Genomic DNA, 21,755 nt, shown 5'->3' with positions numbered 1-21,755 from the left:
TTAGGCAAGGGAATCAAAGGTTATCGGGGGTATGTGGGAGTGTGGAATTTGAGACACAAACAAATCAGCCATGATCTTATCCTAACAGGCCAGGTTCACTCTCATTTATTACAGTCTGATTTCATCAGCTTGTGGCTGCTAGTGTTATATTCCTCCCCTTCCAACTCAATATGGATAGTGGATCTGTGCTCCATGGTTTTTCAACCAGCAAAAGAGGAAGAAAGGTGTAAGGAAAAAGGGATTTAGATCAATATGGAAAAAAGCAGATTTACTTCCAAATATAAGATCCAAGTCTGAAAAAAGTTTAATTTCAGGTGTTCTTGCCAATACTTTGCTTCACAGTTGGGAATAATAACAAACCTTTACCAACAAGTTATATGTGTAAAGCGGGATTTGGGGTTTTTGTGTACAGATTCATCAGGACAAAAAAATCACCAATAAGTGTTTTTTTTCTAAATATTCTACTTGCATAACATACTTTTTGTGTGATTCTCAAATGCTATGTAGGGAGTTCACTGTATTTAAACTGACATATGACCCAAAAACCTGAAAGTCCTGAACTGCTGGAACAACAATGACAATGCAAGAACTATGCAGATAGCTGGCATCAAGCCAGTGGAAATTTCTGGTGTCGGCCACTGTGAAGTATGCAGGTGCCTATGCCAGTATTAGTGCCGATGGGATATCTCCGGTGAGCGAGTAGAGAAATTGTGTTTGGGGAACAGAGCCGGCAGAAGAAGAAATGAACAAAGATTGGCCTTTTCTACAACGGTTATTTTTTTTTGCAGGAGCTGATTACTTTGCCACTGGCTGCTGTAAGAAAACTGCCCTTTAGAATCTGGTGGGTCCCACATCTGCCTTTCTGAGAGTAGTGGATGCCTGCTTCATGACCCTGGGGGGCACCAATAGAAGGATGGCAGGAATTCCCACCAAGAACCTCATCCCACTAGTCCCACTTTCACCTGGGATGACAGTTTCAATGGACAGCCACAGGGACTGTCTGTCCCAACAACAGCTTATATGTTACAACAGCACCTTTAATGCAATAAAATGACCAAAGGTGATTCACAGGAGTGTTAGCAAAATTTGACACTAAGCCACATGGAATGTTAAGGCTTTATCAAAGAGATGGATTTTAGGGAGTGTCTTTAAGGAGGAAAGAGAGATAAAGAGGTGGAAAGGTTTAGTGATGGAATTGTAGAGCTTCGGACCTTGGCAGCTAAACGCACAGCTACCAATGGTGGAGTGATTAAAATCGGGAATGTTCAAGAGGCCAGAATTAGATGAGCGCAGATATCTCGGAGGGTTGTGGGGCTGGAGGAGGTTATAGAGATAGAGAGGACGAGGCCATGGGGGGATTTGAAAACAAGGATGAGAATTTTAAAATCGAGGTGTTGCTTAACTGTAAGCCAATGTAGGTCAGCGAGCACAAGGGTGATGGGGTGGTGGAGGGCAGGGGGAATTGGGACTTGGTGTGTGCACCACTCTGTAAATCCCAGTACAGTTTTAAGCCTGGCAGAACAGGGTTCTGCTGTAATATTTTTCATCCCCTGTCACTGTCATGCTTCAAAGGCGCCGAAGCACTAAAGGTTTTCAAAACCAACATCCAGTGCCAGCTTTAATTTGTAACTGAGATTCATTCGTGTTTTGCCAAGGTGGCCGACCACCTCCCTAATCTAGAACCATTGTTTTTATATCTAACCATATAGTTGTGTGACGGGATCACACTTGACAAGTTGTCAAACTGTCCACGGTGATAGTTTAAAATGAAAATATTTGTTTTTATTAAGGCTTGGTATAAAAAAATTATTATACCATAATGCCAAAAAATAAAATTCTAAGTGTACATTTCACAAAATTTCTTTTCATAGCATTTTCACATATTTTGTTGGAAAATGTAACTAAATCTGAAACATTACATTCTTGTTAAATCAGAGTGAAAGTCTGTGAGGTGATCTGTGAATGAAGTTGATTATGGTGATTTGGTGTTTTCGACAACAAGCCAAGATCTGGCATGCCTGTTTAATGACCATCCTGAATATTTAATGTTCAACGTGTCTCTTTTTTCAGGCAATGGTGATTGTAAAGGAGGGGAATGCCAATGCTACGCCGGCTGGGAAGGTGAAAACTGTAACTGTTCATCATTCCTAATGTCCTGCAGGACAGGGCAGAGTCAAATATGCAGTGGAAGAGGGACATGTATCTGTGGTAGATGTCATTGCACTGAATCTAGAGCGTCTGGTCCTTTGTGTGACGTTTGCCCTACATGTGAAAATTCCTGTGAAAACAGCTGGTATGCTTGTATAAATCATACATACATATTGTTTTAGTGTTTCAACATCAGTTACTGAAATTTACATCAGCACAGATGGTCCAACTCAGTCTGACATGAGGAGCACTTAGAATGATTATACAATACAAATATATAGTAGTAACTTTAAGCACTTTTAGCATAGTAAGAGTTTTTTAATCTCTAAAATATTAAAAAGATTTTTAATCATTTTAAATTTACCTTTCACATCAATGCCTGTGTAATAAGTGCCACCAAAGGTGGACCGTTCATATAATCATGAGGATGGCAAAACAGAAGATCCTCTGACACACATGAGCAGTGTCATGGGAAATCTTCCTGTGTGTCTGTTGTGTGTGTGCGCGCGTGTGTGTGTGTTTGTGTTATTACCATGAATTTCCTCTGAACTTCTATTCAGCTGCTGTAACTTCTCTACTGGCTGCTCCTCTCATGTTGCAGCTCCCACTCACCACATTGTTGCTATTGCTCCTAGCTCTGCAGAAAATGGTGGTCCTTATACCCTTGCCAACTTCAGTCTCCCTCACTCCTACTTGTCCGAGTTCCAATCTCCCCAAACTCCCAGTCTCCATTTCTCCACCTCTCAAGCTCGATCACCCCAACACCATCCCTATTCCACAGTCTTTCTTGCTGACTGTCCTGATCCATTTTCTCTCTTCCCCATCCCGCCCCCCACCCGCCCACTGACTTTCAATATCAAATCTTGGATGCATCGGAGTTAGCTCCTGTCAAACTTTAGGAACACTGAAGCCATTACCTTTAGCCCCCATCACAAACTCCTTACCCCTGTTCCTTATTCCATCCCCCTTCCCAAACACTATCTCAAACTGAATCAAACTCTTCACATCCACAGACTCCTATCCAACCCTGAGCTGAACTTCTGACCCCATATCCTCTCTATCACAAAGCTTACCACATCCATCTCCATAACGTCACCCACAGATAATTTTACCTTAGCCCATCTGCTGCTGAAACCTCATTCGTGTCTTGTAACCTCCAGTTGCAATCATTCCCATGCTGTCTTGGCCAACCTCACATTCACCAACTTCCATAAACTTCATTATCCAGAGCTGTGCTGCTCATATGCTATCCCACACCAAGTATTGCTCATCTGCCACCCCTGTGCTCACTGTCTTACATTGGTTCTGGAATTCCTTACTGAACCCCTCCACATCTCTACGTCCTTCCCCTTTAAGACTCTCTCTTTTAAAAAAAAACACCTCTTTGGCCAAACGTTTAGTCATGCCTTGTATTATCTATTTTTATTGTTTGGTGTCCGCTTTTGTTTATATCTCTGGAAGTGCCTTGGGACGTTTTCTACTTTAAAGGCGCTATGTAAATTCAATTTCTTGTTGTACATTGAGAACTTCCATAATTAACACAAATTTTGTGCGGTATAAATCAGCAACACCATTGTGAACTAGCGCAATAAAACCCTGATACTTGTGTAGGCATGAAGATAGGAACAGGAGTAGATCATTGAGCCCCTCAAGCCTGTTCCGCCATTAAGTTAGATAAGACTTAACTGTACCTTAACTCCAGTTATTGCCTTTGCTCCATATCCCTTTACATCCTTACCTAGCAAAAATCTCTCCATCTCGGTTTTGAAAATTTCAATGAACCCACCATCCACAGCCTTATGGGGAGACACTTCCAAATTTTCATTACCTTTTACATGAAGAAATGCTTCCTGATTTTACTCCTCAATGACATAGCTGCAGCTACCACTGAAGACTCCCAAACATAGCAGGCTCAGTTCAAGCCAATCTCTGCAAGGGGCCCAAAAACAGATATAAGGCCTTTCATTTACATGTGCAAGAAGCCTCATGCCTTTTTAGGCAGTTGCCCAGGACACCTGAAAAGCTGCATTTAGCAATAAGATGGCACCTTCAACACAGGTGCAAATTGGATGTGAGATGTCGTGTCCTGAAATTGGTCCTTTTTGCCTTCGTTTTCCACCTGGAAATGTGGACCAAATGTGCAATTAAAACCTTTTTAATTTTTAAAAAACACGTTTTTGCAAAGTTCCCTTTATGCCCTCAGTATATCTGGTGATCTTGATTTTTGGTTGAGCGACTCAAAGAATGGTCAAGGATCTCACACTAACAGAACTATTTACAAATTTGTACATGGCCAGATATGAATACGCAAATGCATTGAAGTTAAATGTGTATACCTACATTAACGTTACTGAAGATTTATCTGACTTTTCATTTCTAGGAAGTGTGTGCAGTGTCATGTGTTAAACTACTGGGCAGTGTATCCTGCCAATTGTAGCATCTCATGTTCTCAAATGGTGGTGGTGGATCAGCTTTCAGGTATCTATTTCCTTTTGTATTCTAAAAGCAAAATACTGCGGATGCTGGAAATCTGAAACAAAAACAAGAAATGCTGGATTCACTCAGCAGGTCTGGCAGCATCTGTGGAAAGAGAAGTAGAGTTAACGTTTCGGGTCAGTGACCCTTCTTCGGAACTGACAAATATTAGAAAAGTCACAGATTATAAACAAGTGAGGTGGGGGTTGGGCAAGAGATAACAAAGGAGAAGGTGCAGATTGGACCAGGCCACATAGCTGACCAAAAGGTCACGGAGCAAAGGCAAACAATATGTTAATGGTGTGTTGAAAGACAAAGCATTAGTACAGATTAGGTGTGAATATACTGAATATTGAACATCAGCAAGTGCAAACCTGAAGAAAAACAACCTGAAAAAAACAGTGGGTAAGCAAACTGAACAAACTAAGATAAAATGAAATAAATGCAAAAAAAATTGTAAAAAATGTAAAAAGGAATGCAAAAAAAAGGAAGAAAAAATAACTAAAAATGAAAGTAAAGTGGGGGGCTGTCATGCTCTGAAATTATTGAACTCAATGTTCAGTCCGGCAGGTAGATGAGATGCTGTTCCTCGAGCTTGCGTTGATGTTCACTGGAACACTGCAGCAATCCCAGGACAGAGATGTGAGCATGAGAGCAGGGGGGAGTGTTGAAATGGCAAGCAACCGGAAGCTCAGGGTCCTGCTTGCGGACTGAGCGGAGATGTTCCGCAAAGCGGTCACCCAGTCTGCGCTTGGTCTCCCCAATGTAGAGGAGACCACACTGTGAGCAGCGAATACAGTATACTACATTGAAAGAAGTACAAGTAAATCGCTGCTTCACCTGAAAGGAGTGTTTGGGGCCTGGGATAGTGAGGAGAGAGGAGGTAAATGGGCAGGTATTACACCTCCTGCGATTCCAAGGGAAGGTGCCCTGGGACGGGGACGAGGTGGTGGGGGTAATGGAGGAGTGGACCAGGGTGTCGCGGAGGGAACGATCCCTTCGGAATGCTGACAGGGGAAGGGAGGGGAAGATGCGACTGGTAGTGGCATCACGCTGGAGGTGGCGAAAATGGCGGAGGATGATCCTTTGGATATGGAGGCTGGTGGGATGAAAAGTGAGGACAAGGGGAACCCTGTCACGGTTCTGGGAGGGAGGGGAAGGGGTGAGGGTAGAGGTGCGGGGAATGGGTCGGACACGGTTGAGGGCCCTGTCATCCACAGTGGGGGGAAATCCTCGGTTGAGGAAAAAGGAGGTCATATCAGAAGCACCGTCATGGAAGGTAGCATCATCAGAGCAGATGCGTCGGAGACGGAGAAACTGGGAGAATGGAATGGAGTCCTTACAGGAGGTAGGGTGTGAAGAAGTGTAGTCGAGGTAGCTGTGGGAGTCAGTGGGCTTATAATGGATATTGGTAGACAACCTATGCCCAGAGATGGAGACAGAGAAGTCGAGGAAGGGAAGGGAAGTGTCAGAGATGGACCATGTAAAGGTGAGAGAAGGGTGGAAATTGGAAGCAAAGTTGATAAAGTTTTCTAGTTCGGGGCGGGAGCAGGAAACGGCACCGATACAGTCATCAATGTACCGGAAAAAGAGTTGGGGGAGGGGGCCTGAGTAGGACTGGAACAAAGAATGCTCGACATATCCCACAAAAAGACAGGCATAACTAGGACCCATGTGGGTACCCATAGCGACACCTTTTACTTGAAGGAAATGCATGGAGTTGAAGGAGAATTTGTTCAATGTGAGAACAAGTTCAGCCAGGCGGAGGAGGGTGTTGGTGGATGGGGACTGGTTGGGCCTCTGTTCCAGGAAGAAGCGGAGAGCCCTCAAACCATCCTGGTGGGGGATGGAGGTGTAGAGCGATTGGACGTCCATAGTGAAGAGGAGGCGGTTGGGACCAGGAAACTGGAAATTGTCAAAATGACGTAGGGCGTCAGAAGAGTCACGGATGTAGGTGGGAAGAGACTGGACCAGCGGAGAAAAGATAGAGTCTAGATAGGAAGAAATAAGTTCAGTTGGGCAGGAGCAGGCTGACACAATGGGTCTGCCGGGACAGTCCCGTTTGTGGATTTTGGGAAGGAGGTAGAAGCGGGCTGTCCGGGGTTGCGGGACTATGAGGTTGGAAGCTGTAGAGGGAAGATCTCCAGAGGAGATGAGGTCAGTGACAGTCCTTTGGACGGTGGCTTGATGTTCGGTGGTGGGGTCATGGTCCAGAGGGAGGTAGGAAGAGGTGTCTGTGAGTTGGCGTTGAGCTTCTGCAAGGTAGAGGTCGGTACGCCATACAACAACAGCACCACCCTTGTCTGCAGGTTTGATGACCATGTCGGGGTTAGACCTGAGAGAACGGAGTGCCTCAAGTTCAGAGGGGGACAGGTTAGAGTGAGTGAGGGGGGCAGAGAAATTGAGACGACCAATGTCTCGCCGACAGTTTTCAATGAAGAGATCAAGAGCGGGTAAGAGGCCAGGGTGAGGGGTCCAGGTAGAGGGAGAATGCTGGAGGCGGGTGAATGGGTCTGCTGGTCGGGGGGAGGACTCCTGGTCGAAGAAGTGAGCCCGGAGGCGGAGGCGACGGAAGAAGAGCTCAACGTCATGCCGAGCGCGAAATTCATTGAGGTGGGGGCGTAAGGGGATAAAACTGAGACCTTTGCTGAGTACAGAACGCTCAGCATCAGAGAGGGGGAGGTCAGAGGGTATAGTGAATACACGGCAAGGGGTCAGCATTCCTTTTTACATTTTTTACAATCTTTTTTTGCATTTATTTCATTTCATCTTAGTTTGTTCAGTTTGCTTACCCACTGTTTTTTTCAGGTTGTTTTTCTTCAGGTTTGCACTTGCTGATGTTCAATATTCAGTATTCTCTTTTCTCTTTGGCCTCCTTGTCTCTAATCTGCTAATCTGTACTAATGCTTTGTCTTTCAACACACCATTAACATATTGTTTGCCTTTGCTCCGTGACCTTTTGGTCAGCTATGTGGCCTGGTCCAATCTGCACCTTCTCCTTTGTTATCTCTTGCCCAACCCCCACCTCACTTGTTTATAATCTGTGACTTTTCTAATATTTGTCAGTTCCGAAGAAGGGTCACTGACCCGAAACGTTAACTCTACTTCTCTTTCCACAGATGCTGCCAGACCTGCTGAGTGAATCCAGCATTTCTTGTTTTCCTTTTGTATTCTGTTGTTTCCATACTGTATATTTTACACTTGGGGGTTACTAACCAATTTAACTTTGTTACTTACAATGAAGGAATGCTCCAAAAATCTGTTCTACAAGTGCATTGCTGCCTTTGGGATCTCTACTTCAATCTGATCATATTTTACTACCACCCAGCTCCTACAGCTTTCTCTTATGACCAATTTTTTCCTTTTAAAATGTACAGAAGGTCTGAATAATCTCCTGTTATTACTGGTCAATTATTGCAGTTCCCAGAATATGCACTTTTTCTATTTAAAGATGTGCAGTTCCAACACTGACCTCCATCAGGTGAAAGTGGAGAAATGTATAGAACTGTGGAATGTTTCTTAATTTTTAGAATTCTCACAATAAAGCAGAGATCAACAATTCTTTTTTAAAAATCGATGTAGGTCTTTTCCTGGATTGGCACAACAGGTAATATCGATGAATTAGATTTAAAAAGAAGCTATTTTGGTTTTGGTAGATGAACTGTATCCACCTACATTCTTAGATGATTTTATTTAAAAAATTTTGATTGGCCAAGAATTTCCTGGAAATGTTTGTTTAAACTATGACAAAAGAGTGGCAATGCAGCATCCTGTTCCCAAGGAAATTGCCACATAACTGACTTACGTTGGTTTGACACCGTAACCTCTATATGTGCAAATTTACTCAATCATTACTCTGTCTCCTAGTTAGATATGTCAAAATCCCCTCTGTTCATTTTCATAGCCCTGTGACCCACCCCCCACCACACCCTCACCAGCACGCAAAAGAAAGCTTGTGAATTCTCTGAATTTACACAGATAATATGCTGGCACAGATGTAATATGAGATATATGATATGGAGTTGAATATTTTTAAAGGCTTTTCATACTGATACCTGCTCTATGCAAAACCAAAGTGCTATCTGTCTCAGTGCAACCGAAACCTTTTAGACCCCTGCGCCCTAAGGTCCTCAGAAGGACTAAACAGCATGAATGGCCAAAGACAGCAACCAATCGCTATTACTCCTGTTGATAATGCTGCATGTGTTCTTGTTTCGTGCCATTTTTTATGATCTGTCATAGGAAAATGAGCTCCTTAGGAAATTTAAGTGCAAGTTCCCTTTGGCAAGACCTACATAAATTTCAATGTAATTTCAACTAAGTGTGATCCAGGAAAAGTTATGTTTTTGATATCATTGTTTACTTTGTCTTTAAGTAAAACAGATGGAAAATCTTCAAAGGAGGAAAGCATTGAAAAATGTATTTTGCTGATCATGTCATTAATTTATGTTTTGTTATCAGAATCAGAGGAAGAAAAAGCACAACACTGCGTTTTTCAAGCACAAAATAAGTGCTTATATAAATTTAAGATGGTAGCAACGGACACTGAAAAAGAACACCTTTATATATTGAGAAACCCAGGTAAGTGTTTTACCTAATCACGCTAGAACATAAGAGGAATCAGGGCTGGGAAAAAACAATCAATCAGCCTGTCATAGAGCATCCTTTAATTACATGAATTATTTTTAATAATGGTCCCATTGTGCTTTGCTTTTATTGCCTTGCTTTATGGATTATTTCAACTATTTATCATTCTTTGAGTAAGGAAGCTTTTGGATATCTGTTCTCAATTTATTCTTGATGAATTTTTATATGCCCCCACTTTCTTGGCTGCTTTGAAATAATCTTGTGTTTTACCTTATTTGTATCTTGATATATACTTTAGCAAGATCTATTGTAACCACTTTCTTTCTAGAACATCAACCTGTAAATTGCTTCAGGTTTTTCTCAGTTTATTCTTCTTTACATTTGGGAATCGGTTTTAATGTTTTTTTTGTATGCTTTCTAACACAAATATTTTTAAATATGCCGTTCAATCATAACATTAAGGTCTAGAAGTGTATTTGTACCTGAATTGGGATGCCAACCAGCAGCCTCTATAACTGATGTGCAAGAGGGTCATGTGAACTTGATACTTATGGCAGTTTTGTGCACTTAGTAGGTGGTTCATTATAACATGCACTATTTCTAGAAATGCCCTAGATTGCTGCAGTGTAGACTAAAAGCACTGATATTACATCCCCCCTCCTCCCACCCACAACCCCTTGCCCAACGAGCATGGGACATGTGGAGGATTAAAATATCTGCAGTTTGGCACTCATTGGAGCCATTCTTCACACGCGCAAACATTTCTACAGGCAAGCGAGGCCCTCATTGATATTTTGAAAGTCAGGCTCTGATGATGTCATTCAGATCCCAATTACATTTTTACTAACAGCAGTGAAGTTGATGCTTGGCATCAACCTTACCAGGGGAACCCAGAGCTCAGGATCAGCAGACCCAGAAGAGGGCTATAAAGGTAAAATTAATTTGTTTTTTTAAAGGTTTAGGAGCATAGTATTTCGCCTCGCTTCACAAGGAATCCTTAGGCCTTCCCTGCCCTGGGATTCTTGTGATGCCTAGGCACACCACATAACTTGCTAGGGTCCATTTCCACAGAACTCCAGCTTTTAAAAAAATTAATTCATGAGATGTGAGTATCACTGCTAAGGCCAGCATTTATTGCCCATCCCTAATTTCCCTTAAGAAGGTGGTGGTGAGCTGCCTTCTTGAACCGTTGCGGTCCATGTGGGGTAGGTGCACCCACAGTGCTGTTAGGGGGGCGGAGTTCCAGGATTTTGACCCAGCGATAGTGAAGGAACGGCGATATAGTTCCAAGTCAGGATGGTGTGTGACTTGGAGGGGAACTTGCAGCTGGTGGTGTTTCCATCTGCCTGCTGCCGTAGTCCTTCTAGATGGTAGAGGTCACGGGTTTGGAAGGTGCTGTCAAAGGAGGCTTGATGGATTGCTGCAGTGCATACTGTATATGGTACACACTGCTGCTACTGTGCACTGGTGGTGGAGGGAGTGAAGCGGTCTGCTTTGCCTTGAATGATGTTGAGCTTCTTGAGTGTTGTTGGAGCTGCACTCATCCAGGAAAGTGCAGAGTATTCCATGACATTCCTGACTTGTGCCTTGTAGATGGTGGACAGGCTTTGGGGAGTCAGAAGATGAGTGAGTTATTTATTTATTTAGAGATACAGCACTGAAACAAGCCCTTTAGCCCACCGAGTCTGTGCCGACCATCAGCCACCCATTTATACTAATCCTACATTAATCCCATATTCCGACCACATCCCCACCTTCCCTCAATTCCCCTACCACCTACCTATACTAGGGGCAATTTATAATGGCCAACTTACCTATTAACCTGCAAGTCTTTGGCTGTGGGAGGAAACCGGAGCACCCGGCGAAAACCCACGCGGTCACAGGGAGAACTTGCAAACTCCGCACAGGCAGTACCAGAATCGAACCCGGGTCGCTGGAGTTGTGAGGCTGCGGTGCTAACCACTGCGCCACTGTGCCACCCAAAAGTTTAAATGTTAGTTGCCACAGCATCCCCAGCCTCTGACCTGCTCTTGTAGCCACAGTATTTATATGGAATTATGTTTCTAGTCAATGGTGACCACCACACCTGCCCCCCCCCCCCCCCCCACCCCACCCTACCCCCAGGATGTTGGTTGTGGGGGCTTCACCCATGGTAATGTCTTTTGAATATCAAAGCAAGATGGTTAGATTCTCTCACTGGAGATCGTCATTGCCTGACACTTATGTTACAAGTGACAATCACTTGTCACTTATCAGCCCAAGGCTAAATGTTGTTCAGCTCTTGCTACATATGGACACAGACTGCTTCAATATCTGAGCAGTTACGAATGGTACTGAACATTGTGCATTCATCAGTGAACATCCCCACTTCTGACTTTATGATGGAGGGAAGGTCATTGATGAAGCAGGCGAAGATGGTTGGGCCTAGGACACTGCCCTGAGGAACTCCTGCAGCGATTTCTTGGGACTGAGATGATTAGCCTCCAACAACCACAATCATCATCCCTTGTGCTAGGTATGACTCCAACCAGTGGAGCGTTTTCCCCAATTCCCATTGACGTCAGTTTTGCTAGAGTTCCTTGATGCCGTACCCGGTCAAATGCTGACTTGATGTCAAGGGCAATCACTCTCCCATCACCTCAAGTTCAGCTCTTTTGTCCATGTTTGGACCAAGGCTGTAATTAGGTCAGGAGATGAGTGGCCCTGGTAGAACCCAAACTAAGCGTCAGTGAGCAGGTTGTTGCTGCCTACGTGTCACTTGATAGCACTGTCGAAGACACCTTCCATCACTTTGCTAATATTTGAGAGTAGCCTGATGGGTTGGTAATTGGCAAGATTGGATTTTTCCTGCCTTTTGTGGACAGGACATAGCTGGACAATTTTCCACATTGTCGGGTCGGTGCCATTGTTGCAGCTGTTCTGGAACAGCTTGGCTAGGGGTGTGGCTGGTGCTGGAGCAGAAGTCTTCAGTCTTCGGTACTACAGCTGGGATGTTGCCAGGGCCCACAGCTTTTGCTGTATCCAGTGCCTCCAGCCATTTCTTGAATCAAATTGTCTGAGACTAACATCTTTGATGGTGAGTACCTCAGGAGGAGGCCAAGATGGATCATGCACTCAGTACTGCTGACTGGAGATGGTTCAAATGCTTCAGCCTTGTCTTTTGCACTGACATGCCGGGTGCCCCATCATTGAATATGGAGATGTTTTTGGAGCCTCCTCCTCCGGTTAGTTGTTTAATTGTCCAACACCATTCATGACTGGATGTGGCAGGGCAGCAGAACTTTGATCTGACCAGTTGGTTGTGGGATTGCTTAGCTCTATCGCATGCTGCTTTCACTGTTTAGATTGCAAGTAGTCCTGTGTTGCAGCCTCACCAGGTTGGCACCTGCCGCTCCTGGCGTGCTTTCCTACACTCCACATTAAACCAGTGTTGGTCCCCTGCCTTGATGGTAATGGCAGAGTGAGGGATATGCTGGGCCATGAGGTTACAGATTGTGCTGGAATGCAATCTTTCTGCTGCTAATGGCCCACAGCTGTGGCATCCTGTGGTATACATCTGATTCCTGCCGCAGGGCTGAAGTCATTGATACTGGGTTCAGACGGGAGTCGGGCCTGGTCTATTTAAATGAGACCCAAGAGTTAATAGGGCCTGGGCCTCAAGACAGTGAATAGGAAAAGCTTGATGCTTGTTGGGGTGGGCCTCTGCCCTGCTCAATTGGTTATCATTGTGCCATTTTGTGGCCTAAAATGGGTGCAATGATATTGAACATAGATCCAAGACAGTTGTTGTTGGTTGAGGGGTCTAGAAGAGACAATATGGACATAAAGACAGAATGTGCAAAATGCTTTCTCTTGCTTTCTGTCCTAAATTTTGTACAATGTTCTGTGGCTGCTGAATGCACTGCTAGAGTTAGTGATTGAAGCAGAGACCCTGGGCAGAATCTTAGAACCTCTAAAAAAATGTTCTGCTGTCAGGACTAAAAGTGGGTCCCAACCCCAGTGGTGTTGGCTGGCTGCACAGTGATGATATCTTATGGAGGTGGCCAATTAAGGATAGCGGGCGGATTCCCAAGACGGAAGGCCCAATCAGAGGGCCTGAAACTGTGGACGGCCAGCAGGCCTACTGGGAGAGGTGGGTGCCACTGAAGCTTGAAGGGGATCCTGAGGACCTTATGAAAATTTTAAAATGAAGAATGGTCATACCTGGCAGGTCATAATTGTGGAGGGGAGATCACCTCCATAGGATTGCTTGTGGCTGTGGCCTTAACATCCCAGCAGTTCTGGGGTGCGGGGGATTTAGTGGAGGTGTTGATGGGCCTCTGGTCTACTGCCAGGTGGTCCGCCTCCAGGTACCTGCTGGGCTCTGGTCTCAGCAGGGGGCTCATTTGACGTCACGAAGATCCTAATGGCAGCAGCAATTTCCCCCCAGTTGGTCCTTAAAGTGGCCTAATTGGCGATCTGCCTGTGACACATTGATCCTGCCACCGGCAAGATCGCTCAGAGATGGGAACGTGTCAGTGAGCCAACCCGATGCGCTAGTTCCAGATTTTGCACCCGGACCTGCTTCCCATCCTGCCTCTGTGGAACTGGGAAGACTCCACCCCATGTAAGCATTTAAGAATAAGTTAGATAGGTAGCTGAAGGAAAGACGAATAAAGGGAAGGCCCAGCCCGATATTGTCCGTGGCAGCTCGGCGATGGGACCAAAATTTAAATATGTTAATTTATTAAAGTAAATGAATTAATTACTTACCCGCTGCCCCCATCCATTCCTGGGGTGATATTGGTGCCAGTGGCCGGCTCTCTTGTGCCTTCGGTTACTCGAATGGGTGTCTGAGTTGGAACACTGGTGGGGAAGGGGGAGCAGGTAAGTTTTACAGTGTGGGGGGAGGGTGGAGTGGGGTCAAACTAATTTCATTGGTCTAGGGGGTGGTGGGAAGGGGTAAAGTTTGAAGTTGATGAACTTTGGGGACGAAGGGAGCACAAGGTAAGTGTTTTGGTGGGGGGGAGAGGGCAGGTAATTACTTCTATGCTTATTGGAGGGGGCCAGAGGGTCAGGATCACTTTATTTCATTTTTCAGAATCATTACTCCTTTAAAAATTTATATTGCAATGTAGGGCTCGAAGCCCTTTAAAAATGGCGTCGGCACCTGCGTAGTGGCACCTGACGCAATTGCCGGGGATGGACTGCCTTCTCCACGTCATTGGGGGCAGGGGGGGATGGTCCACGTCCACCACCAAAAAAAATCCAACCCAGTATGTGTAAGAAATTCATGGGTCACATACAATTTTCCAACTATTTAAACTATTGGTGGAAAAATTGTAGGTTATGTGCGCCCAAAATTTCCAATCTGCACAGCTTTACTCAAAAAAAAAAAAATGAATGATTTAAATTCTATGAATTGAGCAATTTTAGTAAAATGTTACTGGGGGGTTTTTGAACAGCTTTAATTTAAATTCACTGATAATTTGAATTTGGCAATTTGGAATATAGGGGAGTAGACCTGTGAAAGCACATAACAGCAGAAGAGAAGTCCCAGCTGAAATTCGACTTAGGTTTCATTCGATTTACAATAGATTACTAGAAATTCATTCTGCAAGCTGCGTTTCTCTTATCAATAATGCAATAAGTTTGCATCTGCAAAATCTGGTATATTGTAATTAGAAATTCAGTATAAATTAACTGTGATATTTTTGAATGTTGAATTTTTTGAGCTTTTAATTACAGTAATATACATTATATAAAGTCATACATTAAAATGAAATTTTTAATATGAAACACCTATAATGTTTTTAGATTTGGCTTCCAACTGTTATTTTTATTATTACTTTGCAGAATACTACTCCAGCCACAATATCCTTGCAATGTTTCTTGTCTTCGTTGCTGGTACAGTTATTACTGGATTAATCATTGTGATGGTAATCAGGCAAATAATGATACACTGGATTTCAAATGAACTAAGTCGCTCTGGAAGCAATTGCAAAGTATCTCCTCCGCAAAAGGTAGAATTAATAGGCTACAGATTTACAAGTGGCCAGAAAGTTTAAAACTGTTTCGATTATTTATGGTAATTCATCAGGAGGGAAATATACTGGGAAATACTACTGAAGGTACAAATTTCTTTTCTTTTTGAAGGGAAAAACTCCATTACCTATAGTTAGTTCCAAAACTATAGCACACAGGTGTGACAAACCAGAGGAGCTCCATGTGTACATCAACAAAATGCAAGTAATTTAGAAGCTTGACTTGTAACAGAAACATTACAAAAATATTACGGGATCCCAACTACTTAATCGGCTCCAGACCAAATGACCAGCTCACAAGATAGATATGGATGAGGAGGGCAATGTTCAATCCATCCAAGCTCACCCATCTGGAAAAGCCAACAGTGCCTAATCTTTATCACATTACTCAACTGTTTCTTAAATGATTTGAAGCTTTTTGTCTCCATTTCCCCACCAGGAAATCCACTCCATGAGGGTGAAATTGGTTTTGGGTGGTAACACAAACCAGGAAGCAGAATTGGAAAAGAAAATCGGGCAGGGGATAAAACGGGCTGCTGATTCACGAACGCCTGTTTTGTACTACTGCTCAGGGCCCATGTGTTGATTATTTTGCCTGAAACAAACTTTATGTGACATCAGTATTAAGTTTGTCTTTCACTATTTGAAGCCTTTATCCGCTTGTCCTATTGTCACGGCTTAACTTCAAGTATTGATTTTCATTTACCTTTTCGCCGCTATTTCCTATTATGTACATCTGCAGGATCCCCTTTCAATCACCTCCTAGCAAGGCTGCAGGATTCAAATTCCTCCAGTCTTTCTTCATAATTCAGTGACACCAGAAATATTATTGAGAAACCTCTTTCCTTTTCTGTTTCCCAATTGATGGCATTTATGTAATCCCAAAAAGCTTGTGAAAAATGTTATCTAATCGGCAGCTAAATACAAGGTTTAACATTTTACTGCAACTATGAGTTGGAGTAAAAAAAGTCATCAAGATCCCACATAGTGTCGAACATTGATATTCTTCTGTTTGGTGATAATCTCAAATGGTTTGTATACATTTCAGGCTCCAGCAAAATGAAATTTAATGTGAATTAAATCAAAGTGATTTCAGAAATAGTGAACTCTGTCGAGCTAGTCTATAGTTTTACAAATGTTTAGTATTTGAACAAAATATTTTGTTTGTTATATGCTGTACTGATAAGAACTATGATTCTTGGAACTGAAGAGATAGACCAGCGATGGATGACTCTCTGTGCAATAATAATATATGTAAGCAACCCACTGGAAAAAATTGCATTATTGTTATGATTTGAGTTATCACTACTGGGGAACTAAATTTAACAGAATACAAAATCATCAACATTACTGCGTAGGTACTAAATAAGATCTGTGAAACTATTTTTTTTCCAAGAAAGAGAGTACTGTGATAGTCCAGTGACTGCTGAACTCTTTCACCCCTATTTACCATTGATGTTAAGAACAAATGTCTGACCGGTAAAATCCATGTTTACCTTTGGATTCTTATTTTCATGTTTATTTATTTTGAAGTTTATAAAATGTTATCAGTAAGTAGAATTCAGTGTGCACTGAATATCTGAAATATCAAGTACTACAGCCTATAACGGGGGTGAATTTCCACTGAGCGCCTCCTGCTTGTCCAGCATTAACTGTGTTGGAACAATCACATAAAAATCCAGAACAATGATGTAAATGATGTTTATGATTTTCTAAGGTTTACTTGGCTCTTCCACTAAAGTTACAGCAAACAAGTGGGAGAACCTCCATGAAGATTCACCCCAATATTTTTTTTAAGTGATTTGTATATTTTTCCATTTTTAGAAAAATCTATGTTGTAAACTGGACTGTGTATTTTCACAGCAAATTTATGTATAATGATATCTTTACAAAATACCAAAATCAGCTGATGAAATAGTCAATAAAATCACCATTCAAAGGTGGTTGTTCATTAGCCTTATAAACTGGGACTTATAGTGCATTATATTATCATACGAAGTTAGTCTATTTGTTAGAAAAATCCCCTGTCTGCTACTTTGATGTAGACATGACTCTATTTGTATGATAATATATTAAAGTCTAATTTCCAAATGTATGCTGTTATTGGGAGTCCTTTAAGAATGTAATAAAGGATCTCTCCCATTTATTGGAACTGCACAGCATGCAAAGATTTCTATGGTCTGCAGTTTCAATTCCAGTTTACCCATTTTAATAAAAATTACTTCTTGCACCTACCCTCCCCCCACCCCCCCCCCCCCCCCCCCCACCTTACTCCCTATCCTTATTCTATTTTATATGCATCCATTCACGCCACACAAGTGCCAGGCAATGACCATCTCCAACAAGACAGAATCTAACCATCTCCCCTTGACATTCAACGGCATTACTGTTGCTGAATCCCCCACAATCAACATCTTAGGAGTCACCATTGACCAGAAATACTGGCTACAAGAGCAGGTCAGAGGCTGGGAAATCTGCAGCGATTAACTCACCTCCTGACTTCCCAAAGCCTGTCCACCATCTACAAGGCACAAGTCAGGATTGTGATGGAATACTCTCCACTTGCCTGGATGAGTGCAGCTACAACAACATTCAAGAAGCTCGGCACCATCCAAGACAAAGCAGCCCACTTGATTGGCACTAGATCCACCACCATAAACATTAATTCCCTCAACCATGAGCGCACAGTGTGTGCCATCTACAAGATGCACTACAACAACTTGCCAAGGTTCCTTCGACAACACCTTCCAAACCCATGACCTCTACTACCTAGAATAACAAGAGCATCAGGTGCATAGGAACACAACGACCTGCAAGTTCCGCTGCAAGCCACACACCATCCTGACTTGGAACTATATTATCGTTCCTTCACTGTCGCTGGGTCAAAATCCTGGAACTCCCTCTTTAATAGCACTGTCAGTGTACCTACACCAGATGGACTACAGCAGTTCAAAAAGGCAGTTCACCACCATCTTTTCAAGAACTTAGGGATAGGCAATAAATGCTGGCCTTGCCAGCGATGCCCACATCCCTGAACAAATAATTTTTAAAAACCACATTAAAGAAACCTCAATAATTTTCTATGTCCATCTGTTTGTTAAAGGTAAGGATGGATTTTAACTTTCAGTGTTGGCAGAAAACAGTTGGTCGTGAGTCAGCTGCTCTTTATACACCCCACCTGATTTTCCTTTTGTCGTGAATTACTACAGTTCTGCACTTAAAGAAATCTTCAGATTCTGTTTTGAGAGAATGAATTCTTACAAACTTGCTTCTCCCACCACAGAGACACTCCATATCAGTCTTGAGCCTTATAACATATTTATTTAATAGCATGTAGTAACTTTATAGTTGCAGTATTTACCTCTGCATATGTGCAAGTGTATATATGTCTACACGTGTACATATTTATCTGTGTATTTTTCTTTACCTGTTGAACTGAGTAATTCTATTATGCACTGGAAGCAATCTAGCTAAAAATAAGTATAAAAATGAAACATCAGCTTTATGATTTATCATAAATCAATGATCTAGTCAAGGGAGGGGGTCTTTTTCTGAGTCAAAAGGGAGAGGAAATTTTGAAAAATCAATAGATTAAATATTTATATTGATATATGTGGATTGTTCTAATACTGCAAAGAATAGTTTCTGGGTTTTAGTTCTTTGTATATGCAGTATCTTCTTGCTATTGAATGAGATACAGTATGATTTTGTAAAGTAATCTCCTGAAGCTGTTGATTCAAAAGGCTTTATAACCTTCAGCACTAATAACATGAATGCTCATTCCGCAACAAAAAAGTGGACAGCATTAAAATAATCAAAATTATGTTGTCTATCTGTTCAGTTTGCAAGTTGCTTTATTAAGACTGTTTTCTCCCTAGAAAAAAAACAAAATCCCAATTTTTTGTTTGTTATCTATCTTATAATCTTTCACATTTCTGAAAAGTGCATTGATACTACTGATGTAACTGTATAAGGTACAAAACACGCGTGGAGTAACTGAAAAATATCTAGGGCTACTGTTAGAATAATTATCGATAAAGCTTGTTTTGCAATAATATTTAATGTTCAGTTATTTGATAATTCTTATGTTTGAGTTTCTTTGGTTAACACTGTGCACTTTAGAAAACAATATAATCAGCAATTGATGATTCAACTGGTACAATTATAAAAATGGGCAAATAGCTATAGATGTCAATCCTATTTCTAAAACTCTAAACTTGCACTAACGATTAATGAAAGTTTTGATATTTATGAATTCTGATTATAGTAGGATAAATAATCATTTAATGTCTGATCTTTATTCATACTTGTTAATTTATTTTGATTTCCTCGTATCAGAGACTATTTTCTAGGTTGACTGTTGGTTCCTGTATAAAGCTATATGTTGCTGTTGTTTAATAAAACCATGTTAATAGTTGATATATCTTAAGATGTTGTTTAAGCAAAATCTTACCAAATGGTTTATTCTTGCAGTTTGACATATTGAAGATTTCATATATCTTTGCATAATTGCTGCTAATTAGTCATTACATGCAGTTAACATGAGAAATGCTGCAAATAGCTGTTTACTCAGTTCCCTGTAACACTGATGAAATAAAGAAGCTGCATGTGCAGAATGGGTGAACTTTGATCTCTTAACCAGGGCTCATATTGTTTAATGACAGAAAAACATACCAAGAGATAAGTTAAGCATATATATAAACAAATCTCTTAAGAGAATTGTTGCTAAAAATAAAGTGAGGCAATCCAATTTTTCATGCCAAAATTACAAAGGAAAAAGCCCTTTGCATCTTTAACCAACTATCCAATTATTTTAGCTATCCACACTATATCAATACAACTTATTCATTCAAAAACTATTTACTTTAATAAAATGAATATATTGACTGATAAATAAGCCTGAACAATATTCCTTTTTATTCATGCAATATTGGTGGTAATTCCACAGAAGTGAGAAATGTTTGTTAGATACCAGGCCTGAGAAAATTAGAACCCTAAACCATTTTTTTTTCATGGTGTATTACTGTCTAGCTGCTCAACTGGGCTATTATTACAAATTGTTGACCTTGAATAAATCTGTCAGGTTGCTTAAACAACATACCTAGCACTGAATGTGTACACTGTAGCATTTTGTTTATATTTGTGTAGCATTGTTGTAATATGTTAAGTTGTTAACTATTTTTAGAATTAAAAAAATCCATTAAGTTTGTGTGACTTAGTTTTTCTTTCCAAATGTGGTCTTGTAAGTATCCTCAGCAAAATTACGGATTGTGTGAATGGATGTCAAGTTTTCAAATATTCTATTGTATAAACTTTTAATTGTTCTGTTGCTAATAAATTGAAGGACATGGGTAGCAATCAGGAGAGTGAGATTTGCCTACTTTGCTCCTGTGGAGATGAACACCAGTGCTAAGTTGGTGGGCTGAATGGTCTGTTTCTGTGCTCTGATAATTCTATTATGATTTGGAAAATGTGCTACTGAGACATAAATGGGGTGAACAATTTAATATTCAGCTCTAATCAAAGCCAATATTAAAATAAACATTAGAAACTACGTTCAGCATAGGCACTGTAGCATAGTGGTTATGTTACTGTATTAGTAATCCAGATGCCTGAACTAACAATCTAGAGGCATGAGTTTAAGTCCCACCATGGCAGTTGGGAAGTTTAAATTCAATGAATAAAACTGGAATAAAAAGCTAGTATCAGTAATGGTGACAACAAACTACTGGATTGTCAAAAAAACCCATTAACAGAGTCATAGTCATTTACGGCACAGAAGGAGGCCATTCGGCCAATCGAGTCCATGCTGGCTCTCCACAGAGCTATTCTGTTAGTCCCACTCCCTGCCTAGACCCCGTAGCCCTACAAGTCTATTTTTCTCAGGTGGCTATCCAGCTTCCTCTTGAAGTCATTGATCATCTTCGCTTCCAGCACCCTGTGGGCAACGAGATCCAGGTCATTACCACCCATTGTGTAAAAAAAGTGTTTCCTCTCATTCCCCCTGCATCTTTTGCCCAAAATTTTTAATCTGTGTCCCCTAGACCTTGTACCATTTGTTAATGGGCACTGCATTTCCTTATCTAACTTATCTAAGCCTGTCATAATCTTTTACACTTCTATTAAATATCCCCTCAATCTCCTTTGTTCCAATTAGAACAAACCCAGCTTTTCCAACCTAACCTTGTAATTAAAATTCTCCCTGCCTGGAACTATTCTGGTAAATCTCCTCTGCACACTCTCAAGGACCCTCACATCCTTCCTGAAGTATGGTGACCAGAACTGGACACCATCCTCTAGTTGGGGCCTAACAAGAGCTCTATGAACTTTCAGCATATCTTCCCTGCTTTTGTACTCCATGCCTCTACTGATGAATCCCCAGATCCCATATGCTTTACTAACCACTCTCTCAATATGTCCTGCCACCTTCAAAGATTGATGCACATGCACCCCAAGGTCTCTCTGTTCCTACACACTCTTTAGAACTATGCCATTAAATATATATTGCCTCTTGCCATTCCT

General features: G+C 41.7%; 1 protein-coding gene across 3 annotated transcripts in view; it reads left to right on the top strand.

Annotated features, from left to right (window-relative positions):
• The window catches only part of itgb8 (integrin, beta 8), a 115,253-nt gene extending 94,811 nt beyond the window's left edge, over positions 1-20,442 (top strand). For all 3 annotated transcript variants that reach the window (XM_068009075.1, XM_068009081.1, XM_068009067.1), the window contains 5 exons: positions 2,071-2,293; positions 4,529-4,626; positions 9,085-9,204; positions 15,046-15,212; positions 15,346-20,442. In XM_068009075.1, the coding sequence (XP_067865176.1) occupies positions 2,071-2,293; positions 4,529-4,626; positions 9,085-9,204; positions 15,046-15,212; positions 15,346-15,447 (710 nt within the window). In that variant the 3' untranslated portion in view covers positions 15,448-20,442. The remainder of the gene's footprint in view (positions 1-2,070; positions 2,294-4,528; positions 4,627-9,084; positions 9,205-15,045; positions 15,213-15,345) is intronic.
• The last annotated feature ends 1,313 nt before the right edge of the window (positions 20,443-21,755 follow it).

Source organism: Heterodontus francisci, chromosome 2, assembly GCF_036365525.1.
Source record: "Heterodontus francisci isolate sHetFra1 chromosome 2, sHetFra1.hap1, whole genome shotgun sequence".
Lineage (NCBI taxonomy): Eukaryota > Metazoa > Chordata > Chondrichthyes > Heterodontiformes > Heterodontidae > Heterodontus > Heterodontus francisci.
Note: the sequence above shows the minus strand (reverse complement) of the source record. Positions and strands in the feature narration are given on the sequence as shown.